The sequence below is a fragment of the Tripterygium wilfordii genome, chromosome 4 (genome assembly GCF_013401445.1).
Source record: "Tripterygium wilfordii isolate XIE 37 chromosome 4, ASM1340144v1, whole genome shotgun sequence".
Taxonomy (NCBI): Eukaryota; Viridiplantae; Streptophyta; class Magnoliopsida; order Celastrales; family Celastraceae; genus Tripterygium; species Tripterygium wilfordii.
In genome coordinates, this window is record NC_052235.1 from 16043072 (window position 1) to 16057004 (window position 13933).

Sequence of the window (13933 nt, forward strand, 5' to 3'; positions counted from 1 at the left end):
CCAATCTTCTCCTTTTTCCTTCTTCTATCCAAATATTATTATTATTATTTTATTTATAACCCACTTTTTAAAGGTTAAAGCAGCATGTACTTTATATATTTCACATGATCGATGACCCATCTGCTCGGGGCCCAATAGCCCTTAATCAATCAAGTTAACAGAGAATTGCTCTTGGACAATATTCTAATGTGCCATCCCAATATCCCATCCTTTTAACATGCATGTTCCATTTGTATGTAACCCATTGGGACATCCATCATTGAATTTGTGTTCAGATTAATTTCACTCAACTGTAATTGTAACTGCCAATGGAAATAGAGAATCATGACCACAAGGAACAATTTCCACATATGATGAATTTGTGTCACGATATCGATCTATGATTATTATATATACTTGTACTTGTACCCCAGCTGTCGCAAAGGAAGCAAAATATATACAAACATTATCATCACCTGCAAAATGTCATGGAAATGTTGTAGCTCAAAATGTATGCTAATAATATTAACTGATGACTACTTGTGCTAAAAGAACTAATATATCATATATGTGGGGGATCCAGGTCATCCCGGCCAGCACAAACTGGTAGAGAGAGAGAGATGTTGAAACTCAACATCAATGGGGTTGTGCAATAAATTCAGGGTTTGAGGTATTCCAATATATATGTACACAACATTACAACAATATGGGAAAGATAGTGACATTTGCTTCCTATATATATATATATCCTCTAGCTCGCACCATTTATACATATAGATGCCCCTATGTCCTAGCTAGCTAGCTAGCTGTTCCTTCTAAAACCCCTTAACATATTACATATATAGCTTCCATGTCCTACCTTACTCTACACATGTATGTGTTCTTACCTGGGCTTTTATAGTTATAAACTCAATGAATGAATTTGGTGATGATGGGCACCTTGATTTTGTGAACAAAAAGAGAAAATGCATGGGTATCGATCGATCGTTAAAGAGAACAAGACAGGAGCTAGCACTAAAGCATATTTGGTGAATTAATCACAAGTAGTGTTATTTTCATAGCACTATGATTCTGTCTCCTCCTCATATATATATATACCTAATTAAGAAGAGGAAATAAAGAAGGGGAGAGAGAGAGAGATGTTGTTTCACACTAGATGGCTTTGTGTATGTCTGTCCGTCTGTCTGTCGTGATAGGGATGGATCTAGCAGCTAAATGGAATTGTGTGATACAAATAAACCAAAATTGAAAGATGCAAAGCAATAGAGCATAGGCAGGACGATATATCATATAAATAAAATGGGGTACCATTGCATAAAAATCCACTAAAAGAGTGATCATAGTAGAGAGAGAATAGCCAATGAAACCAAAAGTAGCAGGACAGGAGGGGGAGGGTGGTGCCAGAGAAAGGCCCATGCCCATTAAAAGATTAATGTACTAGCTAGGGGCTACTAGCAATAGCATGGCAACACAAGGCGACTTTTTTCCAAAGGAAATGGGTGTAAGGCCCTTTGGGATTGGGTCACCAACCCATATAGCCCAACCACCCACCCAACTTTCTGCTGAAAATGAGGACAAATTATCGCCCCCAACCCCACCTTACCTTGGTCCCAGTAAAAGAACCAGGCTTTTCAATGGGCCCACTTGCTCGTTGGAATGATGTGGATGACATTGTGGGCAATGAGCAATGAATTCAATTGAGTCCAGAGTGAGAAAGGCCAAATGGGCCTAGTGAACCGACACCGAGAGAGACAACTCCATCTCCATGGCCATGGGGCACTTTGGACCAGGGAACGGTGTTCCTGAGACACGGTCAAGTGGGGGGTGTGGTGTGCAATAGTAAGGGGGTGGGGGCCTCCTCTTTGTTGGCATGTGAATTTCACATGTTATGATGAGCCCAATTTTGTGTATTCATCTCTTAATGCTGCTTTACAATACAGTTGTCCGTTGTGCTCTTCCTTATTTATGGCAATCCACTGTTGCTTTCTACAGTCGACTCCTCCATATCGTTGTCGCAAATTAATAGCTAGGCTGCTCTCGACTAGCATGTTATCACGGAAGTCGGCACAATCTGCAGGCTCTTCACCACCACCTTAGACCCGATAGCTCATGTGTCTACAACTAATAATGAAGTCAAGAAGAGAGGGAATATGAACCCACATCACACCACAGGAAACGCATGTCCAGATTAATCACTTGAGTCATTTCATTGCTTTTAAGGTTCAATTGCATGCATATGTTTATTCCTCTTTGGATTGGATTGAATTGTACGCGAAGGATTTCTAGTTTTTCTTCTGTGTGTTAATTGCCATGAAGGAAGGTGGTATTCCTACACTCCTACTCAACAAGTGAAGATTAGCAACTTATTAAAAAAGCAGTGTAGTTTAGGGTCCCTAAAAATAAGTCAAACTATATTATAACCTGTTCATGTTGCTAGATCATAAGCTCTGAAAAAATCGAATTTAAATTTAATTTAAAAGGAAGAATAAAAACTAGAGAAAAAAAAAAAAGAGAACTGTTATTAAATTTAATATAAGTTTAAACTTACAATTTACAAGATTAATTATATTCCAAAAAATTTATAATAAGAAAAGAACAAAAACAAAAACAAACAAATGAAAAAAATTATAAAAAAGCTTCAATCCAGAATTTAACAAAATTTATAAGCTAGTTATCTAAGTGTTCGGTAGAACAGTTGGCCCATCTTACAAGCTCTACCAAACGGACCATAGAGACGCAGAAATCCAGCAAGATATGACAAGTTGCTCTTCACTAATAATAAACCCCTTCTAACAGCCAAACCCTAGTCGGCAGAATCTTCAACACCACCTTAGATCTTGATTTCAAAAACCAATTAGTTATGGTCCCAGAAGACTAAAATTCAACACACAACAGACCTACGCCCCCTTCGTGGTTGCAACATTCTTTGATACGCTATCAAGCATTAACATCAGGGCCAGCTCGTTCAAGCTGGCAAATATCCTCACAAAACAATAAAATGAGAACAAATTTTCAGGGTATACTCAAACACACCATAAATACTGATGTTTAATCCGGGATACACAGTCTCAAACCAATCATCATATATCATATATGCCTACACCAAAACTTCATGCACAAGCAGAAGTGTATTAGAGCCAAAGAATAACAAGCTCTATCATAAACAAATCACAATATTGACTCACAAAGCAATGGTAAACCATCTCAATCTTTAGTCCCTATCTCAATAACCAAATATTTTAACAAGTACGGGAACATGGTGGTGCAAGACATACTAGAGAGGGTCAACTAAAACACGACAAAAAAGCCGCTCCACGATTATAGACCTCTACTCAAATGTATCATCATCGTCGTCTGGCAACGGTTGACTAGCAGCAGCTGCAAGTTCTTGCTCATGCCTGCAGGATGGGGAAAAAAATCACATTTTTTACTAGGGACCTGATTAATTCTAAACACCGATAAGTATAGTTCAATACAAACATTATATTAAGTTTCTTGCCAGATAAAAGATGTCAAAGGGAAGGAAAAAAATTGAATGCCGACATATAAGATTGATACAGCCTAACAACCATCATTTCAAGTAAAAATGTCAAAGTAGACAGATACAAGCAAACAATCAACTAACTCGGAGGGCATCAATTCAAGTTATCTACCATGACCACACTTCACAAAATACTTACAAATGCTGTGCTGCCATATCAATCTGAACTTCTGGTGGAGCAAGAGCAGGAGACTCCACAAAATGAAGATTTGGGTCCCTAAAACCACCAAAGCATTGCAAATGTCAAGTAATTTTTTGACAGTATTCATGAATATAATCACAAATCAGAGAATATGGCACTATTCCATACCCTGCAAGCTTACGAGCAAGGTACAAAAATGGTTTCTCAAAATTGTAGTTGCTCTTGGCTGATATCTCATAGTATTGTAGATTCTTCTTCCTGTGGAATGTCACCTGCTTTGCCTTAACCTGCCTGTTCTTTACATCAACTTTGTTTCCACATAGAACAATTGGGATATTCTCACACACCCTGACATTGACCAATTGTTACAAAAACAAAAACAAGAATAATCCACTGGAACATTATAGAGTCCAAAAGCCAATACTGGAACATTATTAAGTCCAAAAGTGAGTACATAAAATTCAACATATTGAATCACATACCGGCAAAGATCACGGTGCCATGTAGGGACATTCTTGTATGTCAAACGAGCGGTGACATCAAACATGATGATGGCACATTGTCCATGGATACTACAACCAATGAAGAATTTCAAATAAGATAACAGCTCACGGAGTCACAAGGAGTATGATGTCACAGCAAATCATCACAAAATATTCTCACACAAATGTACACTTCCTACAAACCCGCTTTGAAAAGTCTGTCAAAAATTTAATAAAAACAAAACAGTACCAAGCTATTAGACTTTGAAAAAATCTAGTAACATAAGCAGCATCAAATAGAATGGTTCGACTTCAAAATAAATATTCACTTCTAAGACCAAACCAAAATTCCTGACTACGAAGTACTAAATGTCATTGCAATAACTTCTACAATTATGTTTTCATCTATAAAATCCATGCCCATTTTATTCTGCCAGACCTCAGCCATGAATCACTTCATGACAACAATAAACAATGACTAGAGAAGAAGTTAACAAAGACAATAAAAAAACCTATTGAAGTATCAATCATAAAAAAATACACCAAAAATGTTACTAATCCATTGGAATCAGAGCACTTCCCAGAGCCCGACCACCGTGGGAGCCTTGTGGATGGGAGGTTTTTTTTTTATTTTTTATCTTTTATTATTGAAAACAGAATATGAAACTTGATGAAAGCAACACGAAAATACCCTAAAAAATTCATGCATCAACAACAAGACAGTTGCTAATTATTACTTACTAGTAACCATCTCTAAGACCGCCAAACTTTTCTTGCCCAGCAGTATCCCAACAGTAAAATCGAATTTTCCCACAGTTGGTGAAGAAGTCCAGAGGATGAACTTCCACACCAATAGTTGCTGCACATTGCAAATAAAAATCAACAAAAGCACAGTGGACAGAAAACCAAACAAGGAATTTGGCGCACACTCACGCTCATATTTCTTCTCAAACTCCCCGGTAAGATGCCTCTTCACAAAAGTAGTCTTTCCTGCACCAACCCAGGTCATAATAAGTTCAAATCATTTGGCACGATGAAAACAAATAGTATACACTAACAAACTGCTCACTTTAACCAGAAACTATGGGTACTTGAATAGCTTTCTTGTGTCAACATATAACATAATACTGATACAGTTCAAATTCTAAGTTCAACATTATAAATTAATTTTAACCAAGCGACTTGAAAAATTATATTATAATTAAGGAATCGACTAGCAACAGGTAACATCCTAAAAAGGAGCCATTGAATGAAGTAAATATGAGATACAAAGTTTCCAGAGATTATGTTCATTCTAGCATAAACATTCTTGTTTCACATGAGGTGAAATGACATTCAAGGAAGGGAAATGGTTTCACCAACCTATGCCAATGTCTTATAGAAAATCATTTACAACAACATATTCCAAAAACAATTCATCCAGTGACGATAAGATTTTTAATAATGACAACCAAAAAATCTCCCAAACATTTTATAACATGGACAGACAAAAAAACTCAAAATCTGATTAACAAAACAAATCAAATAAAAAAATAAAAACGAATATTAAACAACAAAACGCAAAAAATAAAGAAGAAGAAAAATTACCAGTGCCTCCGTCACCAACGATCACGAGCTTGAAGTTTGGGTAATCGACAACTTGTTGACCAGGTAATGCCTGCGAAAGATAAAGATAAAAAAAACAAATCATCGAGAGATCACTAACTATAAACACTAACCCTATAGTTAGCCGCTGAATACAAACGCTTAACGAGGATAAAAGATCAACATGAGACAGAGAGAGATGGAGAGGGAGACCATAGCTTTGCGACGGAGCTCGAGATAGAGAATGTGAGTAAAAATACGATAATAGCAGAGGAGAGCAGCGAAGTGAGCGAGACGGCGAGGAAGGTGAAGGGTTTATAGATGAGAGTGCTCCAGGTCATGGATCATGGCTTTGATATAACGCAGTAAACTGGACCGTCCGATTAGGTTTCTACATTTTTCTTTGAAAAGAGTTAGAAACGCAGCATTTCAATTAATGAGGATTATTTGCACCCCTTATGTAATTATGCACACCTCATTTTATATAAATCAAAAAAAATATAACATTTATGAGTATACCACAATGTGCGTTTTTACCATCTACACCTCTTAAACCCTAATTCCCAAATCTCTTTCCTACACCTGCATACTCCTTCTCCCTTATACTCCTACCCTTCTCTCCTACAATTCTTCTCCAAATTTCCCTTCGAATTTAAGCTCAATCAAAAAGCATCCTTCCATCTCTACACCACCACCACTACCCAAAAACAGATCAAAATGAGAGAGTGCATTTCAATCAACATCGGTCAGGCCAGAACATGGAGCCGACTGTCAGGAAACATGTTCCTCGTGCTGTGTTCTTGGATATGGAGCCGACTGTCATCGATGAAGGAGAATGAAGGGAAGAAGGAGAAAGGAGGGAAGATGTGGTAGGGTCATCGATTGAATTGGGATTCTTGAAGGATGAGTGAAGATGGGATAATTGTCGTCATGTAAGGGAAGAAGATGAAGGAGATGAAGGAGAGAAGGAGAAGGGAAAGAATTTGAGGCATAATGGTAGGGTCAGCTGGGGTGTCATTAGATTGAGTGATTTTTGAGTTTTTTGGATGTACTTAGTTAATTTTGATGTGCAACTAGTCCCCATCATTTCAATTCGATGATAGCAAGTGTTAGAGTTTAGAGCAACACCATGCTACACTAGATCTTATGAACATCTAACAACACCATACTACACTAGATCTATATTATATTGGGATTTATATGGGCATATTAAAAACAATTCTTGACTTTCTAAAAAATAATCGGTGATCAAGAAATAGAGTTTTAGATTTTGAATTAAAAAATAAAACCTAAACCTAAATCTAAATCTAAATCTAAATCTTATAGCACAAAACAAAGATTACTACATTTTGCCTTTGTCAAGAATATCTTGGCCCGTTGAGTATAACCGTGACACAAAACGTAGTTATAAAACGCACTGCCAAACCCGATCCTTATTTGTGAATATTGTTAAGTTCACGTTACATGGATCCCACTAAAGACACAAGCTATTGCGTACGTTCCTATGATTTACCAGTATACATTCAAAGTTCATGCTGCAATTCCATGGTTTTAATAAGAATATAAATTTGTGTAAATTTTATGAGCATTGAATTTTGTTATTTTTCATAAAATTACTAAAAATATTTATTTATTTTTTCATTTGTTATTTTCACATTTATGAGATACTTGGAATAATAATTTCTGACAATATTATATTATTTTAACATCTAATCTATAATTTGGACTCAAATGATTTTAATATACATGTGTGAGAGCATGGAAATGGTTTCTTTTAGTAATTGTTTTATTTTTTTTAATATCGTTGAAAAATATGTTTTTTATTGAAATCAAATATTTAACACATATATATCTAACCCAATCAATTTTCAACCGAACCACCTCTTATTGGATCCGGGGTCATCCACCTCTTATTTATTGATAGTAATTGTTCTTTTTACTTCTTCCTCAATTTTCGTTTTCAATATATAAGTTTTTAAGGCTGTTGAAAATTACAAGGGTAACAAAATAATTATATATGCCTTTTATTTTCTATAAGCCAATAATAAAATGATTTTGTTTCATTTTTTAAGAGGAAAATAATAGTATGTAATAGCACAACCACCCCTAATTTCCTCGCTCCCGCAAATTCATCAACCGAAGACCCGACGAGACCTTTATCGAAAATCTAAAATCCGCAGCCACTTTCTACTCTTCGACCGATCGTCATAGTCTTCGGCGATTCATGGCCCCTCCATCCGATCCCTCTCGCTGGTGAGTTATGTCAAAATACACACGCTCATGCCTAGATGCGTTTATCATGTCTATGGATCTATGTATTTGCCTATATGTGTTTCAATTCGTGTGCACGATTTCTGTATAAGGGAGCCTAATGCTGCCGCGAGGAGGCAAAACAGAGGACCCCCGTTCAAGTTCTTGGTTCCTCTGGTTTACGCTCCAATTCTCCCTCTTAGTAAGTTCAATTCATGAATGTTTTGATGGTTTTTTTTTCAATACGGCATTGATTTTATGGTATTTGATTTTTGTTTTCAGTACGACTCTCTCTGAGGAGGAATCCAGTCTTGAGGGATCGCTTGTTTTTCGGTGTCTTGGTTGGTGCATTTGCTCATGGCGCTTATTTGGTGTATCCTTTTCTCCCCTTCAATTTGGTCGCGTTGTAGTGCTGTTTCATTCTAACCTTTTTGGTTTTTCAAAAATTTGTCTCCCTATATGCTGTGAATTTAGTCAAACTAGTAGCTTAGCTTTGCCGCATGAGTTATTGCTGTATTTTATTTGCGTATATAAAGTCTAGATTCTCATTCCCCACCACTGTGGTTATCAATATGAGCTATTCGTTGCATATTCTCCTTTTTTCGTTATTGTATTGGGAAATCCCATTTTCATTGGCAATCATTTTCAAAGGTTTTATATATCGGCATGTGTATATATTTATACCATTTGGCAGATACAACAACGAGCCAATAGTTGATATTGAACTAAGGAACGCCTGAATGCTGGCCTTAGCTAAGCTGAGGAAATGTCAGCAGTCCAGAGCGTATTGATTGTGGTAAAAGATTGAAGGGGTAGTTTTGGACATACTTCTACAGTGAATTTATACATGGCTGTATATCGTTTTACTTTGGTACATTCTTGTATATGGGATTTCTTGTTGTGAAGAAAAAATATTTGGGTGGGGAAGGGGGAAGTTTGTGGGATAATCGGATTTACTTCTACAAATGTAGGTATTTTGTATTGACATTTTATTCTTTAGATGATTTTTGTGATATATTTTCTTATCCGGGAATTGATTGATATTCTATATGATATTTGTTCATATTCTTAAGATGGTTTTATTGTCACCTATACGACATCATATTATTTATCATTGTCGTCCCTGCACACATCTAAAAAACATTTTAGATTGTTTGGTTATTTGCCCTTTTTCTCAATTGTACTGAGAATATGATTACCTTGCCTTTCTGTTTTCTTCCACCATAATCCTTTGGCAGAAGTTTGTAATAGATGCAAGTTTAAGGTGCTTTTCACTACCTTATATTCACTTAAGCTTGAGGGCTTTGTCAGCAGTTGTAATAATTTTATCTTTTACTTTGCCTTGGTTGGCCGTATGGCGAGCCAATCAGACCCTTTGTGACTGTTTATACTGCTCTCTTGAGATGCGACTTGCGAGCAAAGCATATTTATGTGTTTTTTTTTTTTTTTAATTTCTTTGCTCGAGTACGCTCATTTTCAAGGATTTTTCCAGTTTTGTTCCTTTTCCTTAATGGAGTTCATCAGATCCGATACGTACGATGCTGAGAGCAAGTGAATTCTGTTGAGAATATGATTGCTCACAATTCTTCTACATTTTTTGTATCAATTTAGAAGCCAAAGCAAAGCAGCTGGTTGTTTTGGTATGCAAAGAGTAACTTAGTCTCGATTTGGACCATACATTGCTTATTTAAATTTGGAAATATAGCGGCATATTATACACCCCTTGGGATCACAGGTTTTCCGAAGGAATAATTATTTGACAAGCAAGCTATGTGGAGTTACTGCTTTCTCTGTGGTTGATATGTTGCTACTATTTGTTATTTTTTGGTTCAGAAAATAAAATTTAGGCATGGCGTGCTAAATTGCGCTATAGTGTTTCGCAGCGACATATCTTACAGTCCTTGTGAGTTTGTCATCATTTTAAAATCAGTTGATTCTGCTCATTATGAGAAATATTACATTGATTTATTATGGTTGCCAATAGCTAGAAACTTGATTGCGGTAACTCTTACGCAAATAGGAGGTCGTGAGTTCAAGTTACATGAGTGTTTTCATTATCGCAATATGCGAGGTGGGCCTTTGCTCAGCTCAACGTATTGGTGTTATCTTCCCGCATTGGGCCTTGACCTAGGTCTCAATTGGTCCATCGGGGTTGCGGTTTAGCCATGTGGCTCGAGGTTTACCAGTCAGTTGTCCGGTTGATAGCTTGGTGGATTCCACGTTACCAAAAGGTGTAAAAACTTTCGGGACCAGGATCACCTATACCTCTTTTTGGGCTGGAATGACAGATTCTTTGGCAATATCCTTGTTGGAGATGGTGAGTTGGAAAACATAGCACGAGTTCTATGCTCTTGTAAGTGTGTTATTTGCTTGGGCGAGCTTTAGAGGTTGGGGATCCAAACCTTGCCGCATGGCGCAGGTTGTGAGGGTCCCAGCAACTTAAGTTAGAGGAGGCTGAGGAGTTCACTGTGTGCTTTTTTTTTGTAAGTTGGAAAAAGTCTTGCAAGCATGAGGACGATGGGGGCATAGGGCTATGAAAGAGCTGCTGCTCTCTTGTTAAGTTAGTAAAACTCTCCCATTGTCAACGACTCTATGACTGTCACCTACTAAACACTTGTGCAGATTATCAATGACCCCTATCAACAAATTATTGATTGTAAATTTTGTCCCTTACGTTTGAATTTCATTCCTATAAGGGTATGAGGTATACATATAGGGTATGAGGAAGCCACTCCTGCACTGTACTTTAATACCATCATGTGGATTTCAGTGGTCATTTGGATCGGTCTTGTTTCAAATCCAGAGATTAGGAATAGATAAAATTTGGTTCATTTTTATTGGATTTATTGGTATGTACAACTTTGTTAAGAGCATCCACAATGGTTTAAAATTTAACATTGTTAACAACACTTTTTGAAAAAATATAGTGCTATACCATCACAATGGATAGAATGGAGTGTATTTCAAGTACTTGAAATGTTACTTTTTTGATAAGTATAGCGCTATATGTACACAATGAGTAAAAAATGACACTTGGTCAAGTTACTATGTTCTTGGATTTAAGGGTCTGCTAGTTCATCAATTGTTGTTGAACTTGCAGAATTGAAAATGTATGGTGGTTAATTTACTTTCTACCCTAAAAATTGTATGTTTGATTATGAGATATGAATGACTTAGCCTTAAAATTTTCTTTTATCCTCTGTTTCTTCTATGGTATTGCCTGAGATGCTTAATATTTGTGATAGTATTTCTTTGACATTAAGGATTTGGGTCCTCTCCGGTATTTTCTTGGTATTGAGGTTGCTCGTTCTCGCCGTGGTATATCTCTATCCCAGAGAAAATATGTTCTTGATCTTCTACAAGATACTGGTATGCTTGGTTGTAAACCTGCCTCTACTCATATGATTCCTAAGAAAATTTAGTTGTAGACAAAAGATACTTGAGAGTTGGAGTATGTATATAGTTGATGAATAGTGAAGAGAGTGATGATGAAAAGGAAGAGAGAGATGATGAAAAGAAAGAGAAAAGATGAAAATGAAGAAAGATGATAAAAAAGAAGAGAGAAAAAATAGAGAAAATGAGTATGGAGTGTTGGAATGTATGGAGTGTTGATGAGTAATGTATATTATGGGATTCACTTATCCAATTAAATTGTGTCACGTAGGAGAGAGGAGAAGAGAAAATGATTTGGGAGTGCTAGATATTATAAACACTACTGTGGATGCTCTAAGTAGGTTGACAACACTTGTTAAGTAGGTATGATCCTGACAACACTAGTGGGTGAGCATGTCGGTATAATCTAAAGAAAATATCCTTTAGATCTGATTGTTCACATTTACCTACTTTTTTGAAATTAATTGTAGTTTTGACCATCTCCATTATCAAACGAGAAAATGCTTGGTGGGTTATCATGAATTTAAAACACCTCAATTTTATTTTCTTTTTTTAAATATCACATATAATTATGTTTTATTTTTTTTTAAATATCACGTAGAATTATGTTTGCGATTGAAATTAAACATTGAACACATATGATTAACTTAATAAATTGTCAATCAAACCAACTCTAATAAGCTAAAACACCTTAATTGATTTATAATTAAGGCTCTAGAAAACGACATGCAAAATTAAGCTTGGAACTCATGTCCAAGTTGGTCTTGTCCTTTCATGAGGCGCACATAGAGATTGACTCTACTTTATATTCAATTTGAAAGAAAAGACAAAAAACACCCGCACCACCTCACCACACCACACCAAAATATCGTTGGTTTCTTTAGTTTCATTTCATTTCAAAGGTGCAATTATATGAATTGTCTAGCACCTACAATATAAAGTAGTTATGTTAATTATGTTTTTGACTTGAGTTTGTGTAAACCAAAATACCTTTTGCTGCAAAACTTTACTTTACACGTCCATTAATACGACTACTACTAGTGTATAAGGTCCAATATTGACTACTAAGTACTATCTATCTGACTATCTGGTAGGACCAGTGTAATTAATCCTTCTTCCTTGTTTCTTCGACATCCAATGGTATATATGCAAGCCTACCAACAACGAACTACGCTACCAAATAATAAGGTGTTAGGTGCATGCACGGACCTTGTTTCTCATGATCAAGGGAAGGCAAATTATCTTGAATAATCTATACTTCATACGCATTCATGTATGATGTATGCATATGCTTTCTTTGTTAAAAGAAAAAAGAAAAAAGAACGGAGCTTGACACAACACAACTGTTTTTGGGTAGTATATATATAGATGAATGGTTGCGCTTTAGCATTGAAATTACTAAGCTAGACAATGATAAATTAAATTAAAATTTTTCATACAATTATATATGGTGATAAATTATAATTCTTTCCCTTTCCTTTGTGTCTTTCACCACCCACAAAAAAGATTGGTTCTAGTGCCTCACTAGCTAAATTTATGATTACACAACTAAGTCTAGCTAAGATGTGGCAATTAGCCATAGGGATTTGCATAATTAATTGGTTTATTATATATATATTGCTTCCATCCATCAATAGGAGATTTTAAGTCTCCCACTCCTGAGTAGTGCACTCAACTTGCTCTATTTTTAAATTACAAAAGAGGCAGCCATACATCATTCAACATGTTCTCTATCGACCATCTGCCTCCTCATAAAACTAACCAAAAGTCTAAAGGGCTGGCTGTTCATTTTTATTCTTTATTGATTAATTAATAAATACAAAGTATGTGAGATTTTGATTATTAGATAATGTATTCAACAACTATTTTTTTTTGTGTACAAGTACAAATACAATATACGACACACCACCAGATCAAGCCCAGGAAAGTACAGGTGTTAACAGGCCTCACGCAAGAGACACAAACCAAGCTCACGCAGGGGCAGACTAAGCCCACACACCTTATTATAAATATTCAAGAGGAGACACAAACCAAGCTCACGCAGGGGCAGACTAAGCCCACAAACCTTATTATAAATATTCAAGAGGAGGTGAGATTAGAACCCACGACCTGAGTCAGGGACATACAAAGTCATTGCCACGCAACCAATGGCTCATTTGTGTATTCAACAACTATTGAATCTTTAAAAAAAAAAAAAACACGTCATATGCTTTGTATTCAACGGTTAAGAATCATTCATATTTTTCATCCATTTTGTTATTAATGAATTTGATTTTTTTTATCCAACACAAAATATAACATTAGATTCAAAATCATTGACAAATTATCATTTATTATTATTATTTTTAGATTTGACAATGAAAGCTTGTTGTTAAATTGCCAAATTATTGGGCCTAAAATTGGACTTATATACGAAATGGTTGGGAGGTCCTCGCAACCATGCATGACTGGTGACTCGTGAGTTTGGTCCTTTTCCTTTGATACATTATGTATATCTCTATATCGAATGGTCAAATTGGTCGTGGGATCGATCTTAAATGTACAATAAGTCAACTATGCTAC

General features: G+C 36.0%; 2 protein-coding genes across 3 annotated transcripts; one reads left to right on the forward strand and one right to left on the reverse strand.

Moving 5' to 3' along the window:
• Positions 1-2981: 2981 nt before the first annotated feature.
• On the reverse strand, positions 2982-6093 carry LOC119995951 (GTP-binding nuclear protein Ran1B-like). The gene is made up of 8 exons (XM_038842433.1): positions 5942-6093; positions 5732-5801; positions 5078-5134; positions 4886-5003; positions 4145-4234; positions 3831-4010; positions 3660-3737; positions 2982-3377 (listed from the first exon to the last, which is right to left on the reverse strand). Exons 1-8 carry the CDS (start codon positions 5942-5944, stop codon positions 3308-3310), a joined length of 666 nt encoding a protein of 221 aa, XP_038698361.1. The 5' UTR covers positions 5945-6093; the 3' UTR covers positions 2982-3307.
• A 1719-nt stretch (positions 6094-7812) lies between these two features.
• On the forward strand, positions 7813-9866 carry LOC119996467. 2 transcript variants are annotated; one of them, XM_038843111.1, is made up of 4 exons: positions 7813-7981; positions 8092-8180; positions 8261-8351; positions 9503-9866. In XM_038843111.1, the coding sequence occupies exons 1-4, from the start codon at positions 7953-7955 to the stop codon at positions 9531-9533; spliced, it is 240 nt and encodes a 79-aa protein (XP_038699039.1). In that variant the 5' UTR covers positions 7813-7952; the 3' UTR covers positions 9534-9866. The 2 variants fall into 2 exon arrangements, with proteins under 2 accessions (XP_038699039.1, XP_038699038.1); XM_038843110.1 differs by lacking the exon at positions 9503-9866 and having other exon boundaries at positions 8261-9399.
• Positions 9867-13933: the final 4067 nt, after the last annotated feature.